The sequence below is a fragment of the Chinchilla lanigera genome, unplaced genomic scaffold (genome assembly GCF_000276665.1).
Source record: "Chinchilla lanigera isolate Chin_1 unplaced genomic scaffold, ChiLan1.0 scaffold00007, whole genome shotgun sequence".
NCBI classification, from domain to species: domain Eukaryota; kingdom Metazoa; phylum Chordata; class Mammalia; order Rodentia; family Chinchillidae; genus Chinchilla; species Chinchilla lanigera.
In genome coordinates, this window is record NW_004955408.1 from 20,690,841 (window position 1) to 20,708,428 (window position 17,588).

The following is a 17,588-nucleotide window of genomic DNA, read 5'->3' on the forward strand; positions in this document are numbered from 1 at the left end:
TTCTGGAGGACTTGTAGCTTATTCTGGCTTTAGATAAAGAGATTGATGTTAACTACATCTCAAGGAAGGAAAGCAGGGAGTTCTAACGAGAGTGAGGAGTAAGCTAGGGACCCTGAAGCAGCTGTATATGGATCGGGCTGAGGGTAGCAGGCTCTTGTCTGGTAGTGATGGAACAAATGGCTAGATCGGAGTGAAACCTCAGAAGTGACCGAATACGAGACAAAGAAATCTGCGCTTTATTCTCTAAGGGATTGTGAGCCTTTGATGTTTATAAAGCCGATACATAAGATAATGAAATAAAACAGACTTTCAATTGATCAGTCAATAATATTGGGAATGGATGACATTCAGAGAGGCACTGTGAGAAGGTTATTCTGGCTTGTGAAGGATAAATCAGAGAGAAAGAATACCTCTTAAAATGGTTGTTTTCAATAGGCTGTGTCATGCAGGTGGGAAGAGGCACCACTAACTAACAAGGCGCTAATAGCAAACTATTGGTTTGCCAAAGATTAGCTGCTTGACCCATTAGAGCTAATCCAAGGTCACACGTAGAATAATGTCACTCTTCTCCCCTCAGATCCTAAGTGCCTTCTTGAGAAGATGAAAGAGGTAGTATTAAAATCGGGTGTGGCTGTTGGCAGGACCCTAGGAATGTCCCCAGGGGTGTGTGACACATATCCTTACCTGGTGTGTGTTCAAGATAGGAAGTAAAACACAGAAAGGGTGACATGTAAGGACTGCTGCAGTAGTGTGCAAATCAAGAAGGGCCAGGAGCCAGGAAATGAAGTGGATCTTTAAGACACAGGAGTGGCATCTGATAGTTATTGGTAATTGAATGATTAGAAAGGAAAGACTCAAAGATCTTTACATTTTACACTGGTGAGAGCTTTTGGAGAGACAGCTTACTTTGAGGGAGGATTCATGCATTTGGTTGTAGAACCTGTTGAAGTTTAACCACATTATCCAAGAGGGAGGACCCGGGGGGCAGTTTGAATGACCATAGCCTGTAAGGGCAGTCAGAGTGGAAAGAAGTCTCTGTGCCTCATCCATTTTGAAAGGATGAACTGTTGTCTGTTTGCTGGTGAAAAATTCTAAATAGGTGTGGTATGGATTTCCTAATAGTAGAAACATACAAAGCACTTGCTATATGCAGAGAACAAAACCCACAATAGCAAATGCTTCCTCTATTCTTATGCCAATGAGGCACGTAGAATTTCACCCATTTTAAGATGAGGAACCAGCCGCCTAGAGGCAAAACAACTTTGTCAAGGTCACATAGGGAGTAGGTAGTAGAACTAGGACTTAATCACAGGCAGCCTAGCTCCCAGTACTGGAAATTTAGCTATTATGATACTCCCTAATATGAGCATGGCCCTGTAAAGCACACACAGAAATAAGTTACATAAAAGTAACATTCCAGTAATGAGTAGCCATGTGATTTGGACCACCTTTGACACCCTAGTATAATCAGACAGGTTCCTCTCAAGATATCTTGAGATAAGTCATATATATCAAACTGCAAATGATATCCACTCAAGGTACACACCTCTCCACTAAGGAAGTGTTAAACATAAGCAACAACCCTGATCACCACTTATATAGCTTAAGAAAAAAAATCTCTTTTCATCTGGCCTTGATTTCTGTTTATCTTTCATTGACTATGTCTTCTTGATCCTGTTCAATAAGACCCTGGCCCCCTTCCCTGCTTTTATGGTGATGAAATAGTTGCATCTCTGTAACTGGGTCTTTATTTTTATTGGCAGAAAACTCTTCAGCCTACTTATTCCCTTGTATAAAGGTAATTTTAACTAGTGCACCTATATCAATAATATCATTTAAAGGAGGCTGCTTCACTCCCCTCTGCAAAATGTCTGTAAAGAATTCTGAATTTTCCAGGCACCGACTTTCTCGCAGTTCCCCCGGTCTTGTAGCTTCCTTTTCTGTCTACATCTGAGCGCTCTCTGTTCTCTGGCCAGCTGCCTTCGGTTCGGCCCCTGTGTGTTCTCCACTCTCTGTGCTGCCTTAATGATAAGTAGAGTTTCATTCTGAGCGCATGGGAGGCAGGGGGCTACTTCTCTATTTAGGTCCAAGTGAAAAACATACCCTCTATTGGCAAACCATGAAATGTATAACACTCTGAGTATTAGCAAGATTAAGCAATCCCTAGTCAATTCAACACTGGGACCAGGACAGGCAAAGAGAGTGTTATGCTTCTTGGACCAATTCTCATTTTATATCTGGCTGACACAGGAACTCAAAAAAACAACAACAAAAAAAGACACCAAGGGTCCATGGATATGTAGTTGGAATATAATGTATGAAATAAAGCCATCTAATACAGGCTTGCTTTTTTTTTCCTTTCAGTTTTTCAAAAAATGGTAACTTATAAGTAAAGCACATGGCATTTATCTTGTGATGTTAAATTTTTTTAATTTCAAAGAGATGATCAGTCTAAAAGTTGGAATCTCCTCTCTTGCTGGTTTACTACTGCTTTAGCTCAGGTTACTATGGAAAGCAAGCAGTCATTTCCACCAATAACTTAACTCTTACCAAATACTTGACCTTGGAATCAGCAATTTACATCCTTATAAAAGAGGTCACTCAGGGAATTTAACTGTGTAATCCTGGCCCCCATGTGGCAAGAGAGGAGTAGAGATGGAACAAAGCTGGTGGGGGAGCATTTGAAATAATTTGAGTTAGGAAATCATTTCTTTTCGACTTTGTTTTGAAAATGGAACCTACTTTAAAATGGTACAGGAAGGCAGGAGGAGGAAGTTAAAGTCTGCAGCAATAGTGACTCAAAAACTCTACTCCAAGACTCCAGAAAGCAATCCGGTTGTCACATTTGGAAGGAAACCAAAAAGAATTTAGATTTTCACTCTCCTAATAAGCCTCTTCCCCAGCACCTTCCCTTCAAACATCATGTCTTCCCTTTCATTTTGCCTTCATTTCTAAACTAATGGAGAGAAACACCTTTTAAACTTGAATCAGGAAACATCGATTTTGCAAGTACTAATATTTTGGTGTGGGCTTTTTTTTTTTTTTTTTTTTTTTTTTTGGGTAAAGACAATTATCAAGACGAAGCATTTGTTTCTTCTTTTGTTTACCCGTGGCAGTTTGTCAGCAGTTATGATAAGTAGAGTTCCATCTGCCAGTAAAACTACATTGCAAATTGCCGTAGAAATTAGCAGCTTTCATTTTTGCCTACATAAATAAATATGCGAAATAAATTGCACATAAATGCATCCTAAAAAAAAAAAAATCACAGGTACACGGCACAGTTAAATGCCAATCAGACAAAACCAGAGACACACTGCGATTATCTCAGTTTTCAAACCTGGAAGATACACGAATGTGTTCCTAAATGAGAGAGGCAGTGTATCATGCTCGCGGAGATAAAAACAGAAGCTGCCAGACACTGCACTGTGGCTTTATTCTGAGAATCCTTTGCCTGAAACCCGCTCTCTATCCTCCGTGCTCTCGCTCTCTCTCTCCTCTCTCTCTCCTCTCTCTCTCTCCCTCTCCCTCTCCCTCTCCCTCTCTCCCTGTCTCTCTCTCTCTCCCTCTCTCCATCTCTCCCTCTCTGGCTGTCTTTCCCTCGCTCATTGTTCTCTCCTCCTGCCTTTGATGCACACACATTGTCACATTCCATTGACTCTCTTCTCTTCTCTGTTCTTACACTCAAGCCTAGCGGTGCTTTCGCCAGGCAGCGGCGGCGTCTCCTGCGAGTTTTAGTCATGTGTGCAGCTCAGTTTGATCGAGCGTTCCTTTTCTGCCTTTTCACTCTTACAAAAGATTAAAAGGTGGCGTCACATTGCTCCCCTGTTCCTTCCCGCAGGAGGAACTTAAAAGGGACAACAAAAACTAATCACTTTCAATAAGCATTTTCTTGCTGGAAAAAAAAAAAAAGGAGAAAAAAAAAAGAAAATGAAGAGAAGGGGGAAAGGCGAGGGGGTGGACTTAGCGGTGTAATTTGAGACCGGTGGTGAGGATTGGAGCGAGCTAGAGATGCTGCCCGCTGCTAACAAGGGAAGGAAGCCTTCAGCTGAGGCAGGTAAGAGCGCCGATCCGAGGGTTTGACCGAGTGGCTTAGTTAAATCTCTGTTTTCACCGTTTTGTAATTGAGAAAGGCATCCGCAGCAGAAGCCGATTTTTCAGTCGGCTTCCTTTTGTTTAACATAGAAAGTACCTGTATTAATTTTGATGAATTAGAGCATGCAGCAAATTCAATTGAAAATAGATTTGTATAGTAAATGCATTTATACTGAATGATTTCTCCTCCCTTTTATTTAAGGGGAAAGATGAGAAAGATGATTTTGATCAGAATAGCACTTTGCATTACGTTAAATTCTAAACAGCTAATGGAAGGGGAAAAAAAATAATCCAATTGATAGTGCTTTTGAACTCTGGGACTTAAACCGTAAGAAACAGCTGGTATTTGAAATTTTTCTTGTAACTGAACTTCTGATGCGTTATAATAATTTTTCACCGGAGGTTTAAGGAGGGGTAGAGTTTAAGTCTAGAGGCTGGGGTTTGTTTGGCTTGGATCTTGTGGGTGAGGCGCTTCTTATATTTCCCTAACCTGTGTCAGGTTGATGATTCATAAATAGAGATTAAGTGCTGTCCCAAATGAAATATGAAGTTAAAACATCAGGTGGGGGCACGTTCTAGAAATGGAGCCAGTATATAATTGGGATAACGGAATTATGTCAGTTTGAAAGGGGAGTGAACTCGGAGGTGCTGTTGGATAAATCTTTCTGGATTTTAAGCGGCTTAATAATGGAGGGGCTCTCATTATTAGGCTCAAGTCGGAACTTTGCATTAGGACCCTAAATCTAGAATACATGTGACCCTCCACTGGAGAGAGCTTTTCGGAAGACGTCCTTTTTGTGTGCTATGAATGGAAGTTGCAGATTATACTGGATGGCATTTCTCCTTTAGAGAGCTTTGGGATGAAGCTTAAAAAGGCTCCCATCTATTTTAACATTGAGTACACACAGAAAACAACACGCCCAAACCTTTCCAGCCCTGAATTTTTGTTGCTCTTGATGTGATTTTAAAGTTTTGGCTACTTGTTTTTAACCTCGGTCATTGTGGATTTTGTGTTCATTTGCCTCTGCTGATAAAATTTATTGCTGGTACCAATGAACTGATATTTGAGAATGCAAAGAGAAATCTCCAATTGGCCAACTTTTTTATTTAACGAGGACAAAATTCTCCTCAAGTTTCTACCTAGATTGTCACCTAAATGTTTCATTTCATTTTCCAGAGATTTTGGGGGGAGATTTTAATATTGAAAGTACAAAATTCTGTGTAAAAAATGTTCCTCAGGAATGAACATAGAAAGGTGACTTTAGTACATCCATAAAATATAGTCCTAGAAAGAGCTGCTCTAATATGAATATATAATATTGTTTGGGGATATAATTTTTTTTCTTTCTGAGTTTGTAGACTGGGCTGTCTCTCAGTACCTTGCTCTGGCATGTCTCATGTAGCAAGACCATCTAATGGCATCTTGTGGGCTCAGCCCTTGAATGCAGCTTCATGAGGACAGCAGGAACTCCTGGGTATCAGGGAGTGAGGACCAAATGGACTATGGGTCTGATCATACTTCATCACCCAAAGACAATCACTGGCAGAAGTTGCCTGGGAAGCTCCCCATACAGGTGTAGGGAAACTTGATTTAAAGACCAGAGCTACATGTGAACATGAGAAAAAGAAACTGCTGTAGAAGGTTTTTATATAATCACGCTGGTAGTAGCGTAGTGAGTTTTAAAAATCATCTCCCAGGTAGTGATCTGTTTTCACCTTAAGCAACTTTGCAGAATCTTGTAGGTGCTTTTCTCAGGTCATCTTTTTCTATGTTGCATTCTTGCATGAGATCTTTCCTTAGCCTTTAGCTACTACCTAAATATCGCGGACTGTTACTCTGCCACGGACGATTATTTCTTAAATACGTGGCATTCGCTGAGAAGTAGGAACAGGTGAAATACATTGTCTTTGTCATATATGTGTTTTACCTTTATTTGTGAAAATGACTTCTTCAAGGTGAGGCTGTGATAAATTTGAAGTTGTAGCTTGGCTCTTTGCATCATTGAACTGCTATCCTTCTAGAGAACAAAATAGACCCAAAGTCAGCAGAAATAAGTGTGTTACAAACTGTGGAGTAGTTCCGCATGTACTTTTTAGGTAGATGTTGATCAAAGCTATCCTTACTCAAACTGATTCATATAAATAGCATTTTTCAGACTTTTCCAGCAGATGTTGCTGGAGAGCAGAGAAATGATTATTTTTTAAAAGAAAAAAAAATGCAGCAGACTTATAAAAGGCGAGGAAAAAGATCCTTCTCCCCAAACTCTACTGATAGCACTTTGCATAATTTTCTAATTAATGAATTATATTGAATCATTACCTTTTATGATGTTCTATAGGAAGCTATTAAAACTTGCGTTAGATTTTAAAATTATGAGATTGTTCTCCTTTAGTCCCTATATATAATGTGTGTTTGCTGTTTTCCGTTTTTAAAAAATCAAGTTAACTGCACATTACTATTCAGAACATTTCATCCCTGAATGCTAAAACCCTTTAACATGCAAATATGATGTCAGAGGAAGAACTGAAATAGAATACCCTGAGAAGAGTAATGATCAAACGCATTATAAAAATATGCACCAGTTGCCAACATGTAATGAAATATTAAGAAATTAAAAGCATGCAACCTCTAAAGTAATAGAATTTCATTGCTCTGAGACTGTTTTCCCACTGAATATTAAGTGCTTAATAGATCTACCCATAAAAAACAATCGAAAACCTACATGGTTTGTCACTGAAGTTCTTTCATTATATGATTTTGAAAAATTAGCCCAATAGGATTTTCCTCAGAATAGGATATGTAATTAACATCGGATATTAAGTGCCAGATTTCCAAAGCAAAAGCTGCAAAGCTTGATGGAGAAAATAGGAATGCAAAAGGCAAATCTGAGTGCTAAATGCTGAAAGGGTCCATGCTGGAGCTACTCTGCTGCTAATCACTCTGATAAAATGACAAAGACGTCCCAGAGGAGCCCAAGATTCTCGTACCCAGACATGAACTGATGCAATTTCAGGCAACCAATGACCTCTATCTATGGGAATATTTATTTTTGGAAATGATCAATTAACCAATTTCAGTTGTGGAAAGAGAAGTGTGTATTTTTTTTTTTCCAATGTGAGGCAGGTAATAGGCATTGCAAAAACACTTACAGATAGGACAAGGGTCCAACCTATGTTGGAGGGCTTTCCGTTTTTTCACCTTAGACAGACATACCTGTGTACTAGTGGATTTTTCATTTGCATTGCAACACTTCTTTGTCAATTTTTACTCCTAAAGTGTGAAATGCTCCATAGGATGTTTTGATTTAACACCCATTCATTTTTTTTCTGGGATGGTAAACTTATATTTAGAAGGCATGAGTGTCAGCTACTTCTGTTTTGTAATTAGCACTATAAATCCACTGGGATGGAGTTGTTTAGGGATTTATTGTTTTCTTTATTTTTTCTTTTCTTTTTCTTTCTTCTTTCTCTCACTTTGATGCAAACATGTATTTTGTATTTGACACCTAGCAATTTGTTTTCTTTCTGTTTTTTGAAAAAGTAAAACTTTCTAATTTGGCAGAATTGTGTCTCCTAGTTCTGTTCTTTAGCTGTTTGCTTCTTTTACTCTTGTTAACTAGTTACTACCAAGCACGTAGTAACTATATCTTAAGCACCATGAGTTACATGTTCCAAGTGAAACCCTCACAACAAACCAATCTGTCCTCCTGCTGAGCTTCAAGAAGACAGAACCTTGAGACCCACCCAAAGCATTGGATATGTCAGATCCTCTTGTCTCTCCCTAGTATAGCAGGAGAGAAAAGTTAAGGAAAATCCTACAAGTTGAGAAAATCCTTTAAATTAGGAGTGGAAGATGAAAACATAAAATAATCCCCCCAGCATTATATGAGAGATCATGAGGGAAGCAATGCCAGGAAAATTATTGATGCTTGTACAATGCAGGACAATGAATGGCAAATCAAAGTATTTGGTGGGCACTAGAAAGGTGTGGTCCAGAAGCTTATAGGCACTGAAACCCAATATAGAAAAGGGCAGAAGGGAGAAGGGAGCTCACACCGTGCTATGTGATTTCCCCCAAGAGATTCTGAAGCAGCTGTCTAGGGGGCATCTACTCATCTATTAAATTGCTGCCTTATTTTCTATTAGGGTATTGCTTTACCTTTTCGGCAAGGTGTTGAGAAAACAGAGAGAACTCTCCAAGCTGGAGGCCAGTGAATAATCTGGAATGGCCTAGACATAGGTAGTAAAGTTGGGGAAATAATGTTGAGGGGAGGGAGAGTCACTGAAAAAAACACCTTCCTATCATAATTATTGCAATTTCTTGTCTGCACTGTAGAGGTCATGGCCTCATTAGGGTGGGATTTTATGTGTGTGTATCACTCTCATGATTTCATAAGGAAATCTTCACTATTTGTCAGAGATGAGACATTTAGTTTTTAGAAGGTTTTAGGAATCTCTCTGTGCAACTTGGGCATAACCAATTAGTGTTCTGTTTATCTCTTGCTTCCTGACATTGATTGGGATGGATTTGTATGATCTTTGAGAGTTTTCGTCTTTCTGAAAATGTATATACTTTATTTATTGGGATTAATTTCCTTGCTGAATTGCCTGTGTTGTCAGTTACTTTTACTTTGTATAAACCTTGACCAGCTCGCCTTGAGCTCCTTGACACCTAGTGTATTTGACTGACAAGCTTGGTTCTGGAGACTACTCAGACTGTGTAATGGAAGTTTATGTATAACCGTATAAGACGTTTTCTTGAATTTAACTACCTCATGATGAGAGGAGTAAAAATAATTATTAGTGCAACTAAGTAAGAATACCACCACACTTTTTTTTTCAGAAACCCTGCTTTTAACACCATGTTTAGGTAGACAGAGTTGCCATTATCCCCTTAGAACCTAACTACAGATGGGTGACTTTCCTTGTCCTCCAGCCACTTTAATTTAATTTGTTCCATTTAGTTTTCCAAGCTTTTCATCTTCCCACCATTTTAATACCATCAGAGATGGGGGGCTGGCCATGACATTCACACTTGACATTATCAAACATAAAAGGCATCACTCATACACTTGACTGCATTACAATGCAAGGGAAAAAATAGATCCCAATGGCTTAGAAAGTATTGTCTCACACCTTGAATGTAGGTGGATTTTTTTTTTCTGTTTCTTCCAGCCGGCTTTCTTCAACTATTTTGTCTCTGTGTCTTTGCAGAGGGTTCTAAAAACCCTGGAAAGAACAACATTCATAGATCTGTAGTATATAAATCCTTATATTCACTGAAGACATGTATCTTAATACAGCATATGATTGTTATCTCTTATTTAATAGACACCAACCCTTTTTTGATGCAGTATCATAGCTGAGATTTGCAACTAAGCTGCTTTTTTACTGTTGACTTCACTCTTGCTATTGTGGCCAAACCTGGTCCTGCTCACAGATCCGTGGTCCTTGCAATTCTTCTTTTGTTGCTAGGCAAGCCAGAGTGCTATTGAAATCCACAGTAGCCCTACATTTATGTGTGCAAGGGGCAGGTATGTGTGTGAGGGGATGTTCCTAAAGTTAGGTTAAATTTATCTATACTTCCTTTGCTTACTATTATGTACCTTCTGTTTAAAGGTATCTTGGGCCCCCACCCCCATGTAAGACAACACTTGTGACCTGAGGAAATAGCATTATCACTTTTGATAAATCGCTTAGGTAGTATGACATCATGCATTGAGATCTTTGTGCTGTAAGGCTCTGTAAAACAGCCAGCTACATGGTATCCTGCAGGTTTAATATACTTCTATAGCCTTGTACTTGGGAAGGATTTCTGTAATTGGAGACAATCTAGTAAAGAGAACTTTTTAAGCCATTGGAGGCCGAGATACAAGTTTTTGAGAAATGTGACTTTATAGGCTTGAAACAGAATGGATTACAAATTTCTCTTAACTGGACAGAATCCTAATTGCCTACATAGTACAGTTCTGATTATCCAGGGTTTGAATTTCCAGCATAGGGATTATTCAGATTTCTTTTCTGACTCCCCTGTCTTCTCTCTAACTACCTGATGTGAATCATTTCTCTAATCGTTGGTACCTCCACTAATTATATGGAAGGGCAGATTTGAGCAGCAAAAGTCCAGACCGGTGAATTATCATGCAGAAGTTCCAATTATATAAAAAGTCTTCTTTTTGAAACTATTCGCTACAATTGAGCAGCTAAATTTCACTTCATAAGGAAGAAGGTGTGTTTCTAGTGACAAATGATGGCTTATTTTAACTGTTTATATATCAGTATTTTACCAACCTCTTTGAGGAGTAAAAGGGTAAATCAATAAGTCCAAATAATATCAAATCATGGGTTTCCATTCTAATATATCATGTCCCTCCCTTCCCTCCAAACCAACTACTTTTAATTAACTAGTTGGGAATTGGGCAGCTCTTTTAAAAGGCCACATGGATCAAACAAGAGTGACTTTTGATGTAAATCAGGATTCTGGTCAGCATACTCTTATGTTAAATGCAAAAGTGGGTTCCTATATCCGTCACTGGCTGGATACCAGTCATTCCTTGATAAATTATTTATTTTCAGGATTTGATCCACTGAAAGTCTCACAGTCCTTGAGACTTTTGGGGCTGTGAAGGCTTTAAAGTCTTTACACACCAGAACTAGACTGCAAGGGTGAAAGACTAAGAAGTAGATCTGGTGTTTTCAGGTCTTAGAACAGGTATGGAAGTCGTCAGCCACTTTCCATCCCTGCAGAGCCAGGAGCACATTCTATTGCTGGATATTAGTAAAGAATGATAATTTGGTTTCATCTCCTATTCTGATACTTGTGGTGTGGATATTTTCAGACTCTTGCGGTTAACTCCACCACTTTCCAACAACTCTTTATCAAACAATGCCCTCTACCCTTGCATTATCCCTTTTAGACAAATGTGACTATTAATAATTAGTAGTACTTTGAGGTACTAATAAAAATTCACAAGACGTTTCTACTTCCAAATGTGTAACTTAATGTAAGTGATAAAACATACACTCTATAATATAGTTGACATAATAAGCTAAGGGGCACAAAGTGGTAGTGTCCCTCTGCTACTAAAAGATATTCTTTTATCACTAGATTAAGAATGAGTCTTGTGAGAAAGACATTTACTTGAAATTTTTAAAGGTGTAGGTTTAGCCAGTGTTGGATAATGGCCAACAGCTTCCAATTCATATTATAAATGAGAATTTTAAAAATAATATAGTATATAATCTTAAAATTATAAACAAATTATTAGAAAAGTCATCATCAGATGCAGCCACAAGTGCTATACATAGAACATGCCTCAACATTTATATATAAGCATATATATATACACATACATATATACATATATATATAAATATACATATGGAAGGTATATATGTACATATATCTATAAATATATACAGGGGGATATTATATCCTTGGCAGGATACACTGTAGTTTATATTGCTGATAAAATATTTTGATCTTTTGATTGACATTATTAATTTCCCATAAGGTGGCACACCATGTGCTAGGTACTAGAAACACCAAGAGGAACAGGCATAATGCTTACTTTATTTATTCATTTATTTTCTGGGGCTGAGCATCCAGCCTAGGACCTTCTGCATACTAGTAATCTACCACTGAGCTACAACCTCAGTCCAAGGTATAATTCTTAAGAAGTTTATGATCTAGTCCAAAATTAGAAATTATTTTAATGTTGAATTTTCAAGCATAAATATAATTAATAATTGGAAAGGGAGTAAACATGCTGAATAATTGGAGGGAGGAGGAAGAGGGTGAGGGAGAGAGAGAGAGGGAGAGAAGAAGAGAAACAGAATGAGAATATGAATAAGGAAGGACTGTCAAGCCCTCTGAGGCTCCTGAGACATTCCTATACTTTATGTCCTTGGCCTGGTCAGGAAGATAGTCAGAAAAAAATATATAGACATTTATGATTTTGGAGGAGAAGATACTCATATAAAATGATCTGCTCCCAACTGAAAATAAACCTGGTTTTATGAGAAAAAAAGGCCAGAAAGTGGAATTCATTCTTGCCCTGCACTACAGCTGCAAGTCAGAAATCAAAGGTAGGCCAGTTTGTCTGCTATTCACTGTTCTACGTGTCCTAAGCATCCTTAATCCAAGTGAGGAACATGAGGACGGTGTTGTCCATGGGCTTAGTTCGAAAAGTGTGCAATTGTGCATATTTTTCCAAAATGAAATGGGCTTTCATAATTGAGCTCCTTTCAATCTGAATCTGTACAGCATTTGTGATGTATGTTTTGTATGTTTATGATCACATATTGTATGTAATTTTTACACATACATGTAGTCTCTAGAGGTCAGTAGAATATAAGAAATGGGCAGACACACACGTTGCAATGAAGCCCACACATTCTGTAGACTATTTTTCAAGTGATAAAATGATGAGAGTCAACTAATGACATTAGAAAACTGAAATCATTAATCAGTCTTAACAAAAAAAGTCATGTCATTCTTGTTCCTGAAATGAATCTAATCTATTTGTTTTAAGCAAATTTCAGATAAATGAACATTTACTTGGCAAGAACCTTGATAGAAACCCAAGCTGTAATTACTTTATTATGGTTTATTGTAACAGACTATGATTCTCCAGGACCATCTTTGAGGATTTCTTTTTTAATACTAGCAGAACATAAAGGTAAATTGCTTTTAAGCAGCTGACTGTTACACTCAAAAAACATTCCTACTTTAGCTGCCAGTTCAGCCCCCCTGACTTTTAGAAGTGATTTAGTGATGTGTATATTGCAATTTTATTTGTTCTTATGAACTAAACATCCCTGATGTTAGACAATGTATTAGGAAACTGTGATTTATTTTATATCTGTAGTTCAATGTATAACTTTCATCTGCTACCATACAGCATGTTTATCAAGTTTTTCTCTGAAATTTCATTCACAAAAGATGTAGAGAAAGGACAGCATGCAGCCACGAACTATTTGCCAGTAGTTTCCAACGCCCCGTGTGCCCCCCATGCAGCAGAAAGAATACCACAGGGATTCAGGTTCCCTCTGAGTGTATGAACGGTCATCTTTTAAAGTGATATTGTGTGCTTTAGCTTAGAATTTAAAATGTCTTATATGTGCCAATGGCACTCAGGCTTTGAACTAATTTATCAATAGGCTGTTTCTATATTTATTTATTCATGTTGGCTATTGTGGATTGCATTCTCAGCTCGGGCTCCTCCACGATAAGTCCTAAACCAGGCATTGTAAATGCGAAAGCTAAAATAGGAGTGGTCAGAAACAAGAAAATAAGAAATGATGGGGAACTCTGGAACAGAAAAGAGATAGTATAACTACTGTATGTGCATGTGTATGTGAATGTGTTCATGCGTGTGCATGTGTGTGTACATGTATGTGAATGTATATGTGCGTGTGTGTGTTTATGTGTATGTGTATATACCAGGTCTTAACACAATACCTTCTAAGAGCTTTTTAGAGTGACCACGTGCAGTGTTTAATAAAACTTAAGACTTAAAGTGGCTTCAGTCATCACCAAGAGATTCCCAGAAGATACTGGATAAATACTGATGGAGTTCTTCCAATGTATAATCTGCTTATTTGCTGCCAAGTGTTCAGTGAGGAAGACGCGATCCATTTCCCATCCTCCAGTTTGCAATGATACTAGCTGCCTTCCACATATCGTCTCCTTTATCTCTGGGTCCTGACTTTTGTCCTCCAAAACTCCTGCATTCTCTATTACAACCCTACAAAAACACTTTCAAACTGTCCAGCTTTCAGAACCGATCCGTTGCAGCTACCTGTCGTTCTTTTTTGTTGTTGTTGTTACCAGGAATCGAACCCACAATCTCACGCTTGCGAGGCAGGGGCTGTGCCACTGAGCTAGATCTCTGGCCCTCGTCATTCTTCTTGAACTCTCCACCTTCCGTCCGGCTAACTCTTGATCTTCTTGTAGGTCTCTCTTCAATGTCACTTCCTCCTAGAAGTTTCCCTTGACTTCCCCTTTCTAAGTGTAAATTAGGGGCTATCATGCTGTGACAGTGTAAGAATGCATTTACCTTATGATCACACTGACTTCACATTATCAAACTGCTGGTTTAACTGTCCATTGTCCACATAACCTACTAAGAAACCATGCATGTCTAGCTTGTGCACTGCTGTGCCACTAAGCTCTAGCATAGTGATTGTAATGTTATATTTATGTCCTCAATAATTCTTGGGAAAACAGTAAAATATGTAAATATTATAATGCATTATACGTGAAACAGGTAGTAGCATATCTTCAAAAACCTAGGGCAAGATGAGATGGAAAGATTCAAATTCAAGATCACCCCGGACAATTCAGTGATTCAACAAGACTATCCACTCCCCCCACCCCCCAAAAAAAGGCTGGGTATGTGTAGCTCGGTGTAAAGGTCCTGGATTCAACTTCTAGTATTGCAAAATAAATGAAAGAGAGAGAGAGACAAAGAGATGGAGGAAGGAAAAGGGGAAAATGGAAGAGGTTAGAAATCCTGGGAGATTTGTTCATAAGCCTTAGTGTAGGGCAGGTTCAGAGCATCTCAAAGGAGACTCCTTACTCTTACCTCTTCGTGTTCATCTAACATAAATCCAGGTCCCTACGTTTCAGGACAGATCCACCTTCTCAGTTGCAGGAGGTTGTGTCCATTGTGTTCTCTTTAGTCTCTGATTATGTAACTTCTGATGAAAGACAGACTTGTTGGGGTTAAGGAAACCCAAACATAGTAAATACTTCTCTACACCCCAGTGATTTGTATCAAGACACTGAACCTTGCATATCAGAACTGCTTATAAAGCTCATGGGCTGTGGGCACCGCATGGTGAGTATTGATTTACAAATGATGGTGCAGAATAAATACTGAACACACTGATTTATTTTTAGTTGGATCTAGGGAACAAGATCTCTTTATATGAAAATCTTGCCCCCCTCCTAATCATATTCCAGAGCTTGCTTTTCCAAACTTTCTCTTTAATAGTTTCATTAAATTTTTTGGGTTTTTTCCTTATATTACATTTGATAAAATCAAGCTGACCCTATTTGCTTGTGATTTATAGACTTCTAGTATAGTGATGGTGAACCATTTAGAATATTCGGTGATACACACGCCCAGCTGAGGCACACAACATAGACTCACCACCACTGACTTAAGCTTGCTTTCGTATCTTGCAGTTTTCCAGAGGCCTCACTACCCGTCTGTGTTAAAGGGCACATGTAGGGCAGCTGAGCAGTCCTGGTGCATGTGGCTGTTCTCAAAGCAGCCTTTCCACTTCTGCTTTTGTTTTTAAATTATCCATTTTACTAAAGTAGAAGGTTATTCTCATAGTATGCAGAAATATAGTCAAGAATGGACTTAGAAATTTAAGTGTATGAGTTTGTTGAGAGGCATGAAGACGGAGGTGGAAAGAGGGTTCAGATATGATAGCTTCATTTCCTGATTATTTTAAATTAACTTCTGCTCACCTGCCGATCTGCCTGCCTGCCTGCCTTCCTTTCTTCCTCCCTTCCTCTCTTCCTCCCTTCTACACTTCCTTCCTTCTTTCATTCCTGTCTTTCTTTCTTTTCTCTTTCTGTGACACTGGGGATTAAACCCAGGGCCTTCACACTGAGCTATATTCCCAGCCTCATTTTTTTTTGTTTTTTATTTTGAGATAATTTTTCTCTAAATCACTAAGTTGCTCAGGATGCACTTAAATTTGCAAACCTCCTGCCTTAGCTTCCTAGCATGTTGGGATTATAGGCACAGGTCACCTTGTCCAGTTTTGCTATTATTTCTTGCTGTTGTCTAAGGAGACAGTATTTTACAACAAGCGTATGTAACTAATTAAAACGGCATTGAAATGACATTATTATTTGATGAGAACTAAACCATATTTGTTAGAGCATGAGGTGAATACGAGTGCTAGTTATTGCTTAAAGATTTAGAATATTTATTATCATTAGGGATTATATTTTAAAATATTGTATCCAGGAAGTTAAAAGGGAGAAATATATAGACCTTAATAATAAACAAATTATTTTCTTCATTTCTAGTAAAAACTTAAGAATTCATGAATCAAAATACTTTCTAAAAATGCATTGCCTTTTCTGTATTATGCCAACAACCTTACAGCCACCCTGGAAGTTATTTAGATAACAATTCAATGTTAATGTTAATCACACAGCAAAATAATAGAGGTAATATTTATAAACAGGAAAAGCTGGCAAATTTATTGTTGCACTGGCAAAATGCATGCTAAATGGTTTGAGTTCACCAGTGTAATTTGTTTTCATTTTTAACGTATAGCTCTGACTTCAAATTTTGATTCCATAAGCATGGTAAAATGTTCATTTCTCTTCACTATCTGTTTCTGTCATTTAAAAAATATTTATTTACTTACTTACCTACTTACTTATTTTCTGTGCTGGGTATTGAGCCCAGGGCCTTCCCCATGAACTCCATCCTTGATATCATTTTTAATTCTTTTTTATTTTTTATTTTGAGACAAGGTTTCCCTAAGTTGCTAAGTTGTACAGGCTAGACTCAAACTTAGGATCCTCCTGCCTCAGCCTACCAGAGTACTTATATCACAGGCATTTGCTACCTGCTTATATGAAAATCTTTAATGTCAAGGATGCTTTACTGTATTTATTGTTCATTAAGAAAACATGTCAGGAAAAATATTCTTTAGAAAATAGAATATACTTGCCATGAATGAATACATACCATTTTTAGAATTTTAATAAACATAATAAATCACAGTATCTTTCCTTACCAAAGCATTCTGGAATGAGTAATAATCAATATCAGAAGAAAGAAAAATCCTTCAATTTTTAGCAAATGATTTCACTTCACAAAAATATATTTTTTTAAATGATTTTTAGCCTAGGTTTACTTTGCAATTTTGAAAGTGCTTGTAGTTTTGTTAACGTTGAATTGGTAATTGTTGAGCTCCGTTGGGGAGGGGGCTGTGCATCAGTTTAAGTCTCAGCTTATTACACTGTAAAATATGGATTGCCTTTACCCTAATGGCCTCTGAATCCTATTACCATCCCATTAGAGAGTGTGGGATTTTAGTAATTCTGTTGTTGTTTCCACTGGGCAGTGGATATAATGGGGAAGGGCAGGGGTTAATGCAATTCATCTCCTTTAATACTTGTAACTCCAAGTCCCTTATCACTCACTCGCTGTGGCTTCAGTAGGGTTTTTTCCCTTCTTTCTTCCTCTATCTTTCTCTGAGGTCCCATGTACTCCTCTATCTCTCTCTTAACTGGGAGAGATTGAGAGTCTTTTGGTGCTTCTTAGTTTTGCAGAAAACTTTAGATACTAGCTTGTCATAAACTGGAGATAAATAAGGTAGCACATCAGCTTGCTATGAGATAGACTGTGGCATAGAAAGGTTTCCAGTTACTGTCACTGTGCCAAGGATAGTATTGAAATAGCTCTTCAATCAAGATCATTTATGAGCCTTTTGGAAGAAGAAGCATGAAACCG

General features: G+C 38.1%; 1 protein-coding gene across 8 annotated transcripts in view; it reads left to right on the top strand.

Annotated features, from left to right (window-relative positions):
* The window catches only part of Tenm2 (teneurin transmembrane protein 2), a 1,190,054-nt gene that overhangs the window by 540,618 nt on the left and 631,848 nt on the right, over window positions 1–17,588 (top strand). The window contains exon 1 of one of the 8 annotated variants that reach the window (XM_005376297.2): window positions 3,630–4,054. The exons of the other annotated variants lie outside the window; for them this stretch is intronic. Within the exon in view, the coding sequence (XP_005376354.1) occupies window positions 4,009–4,054 (46 nt within the window). The 5' untranslated portion in view covers window positions 3,630–4,008. Of the gene's footprint in view, window positions 1–3,629; window positions 4,055–17,588 lie in introns of those variants that run through there. 8 annotated transcript variants of the gene reach the window in all.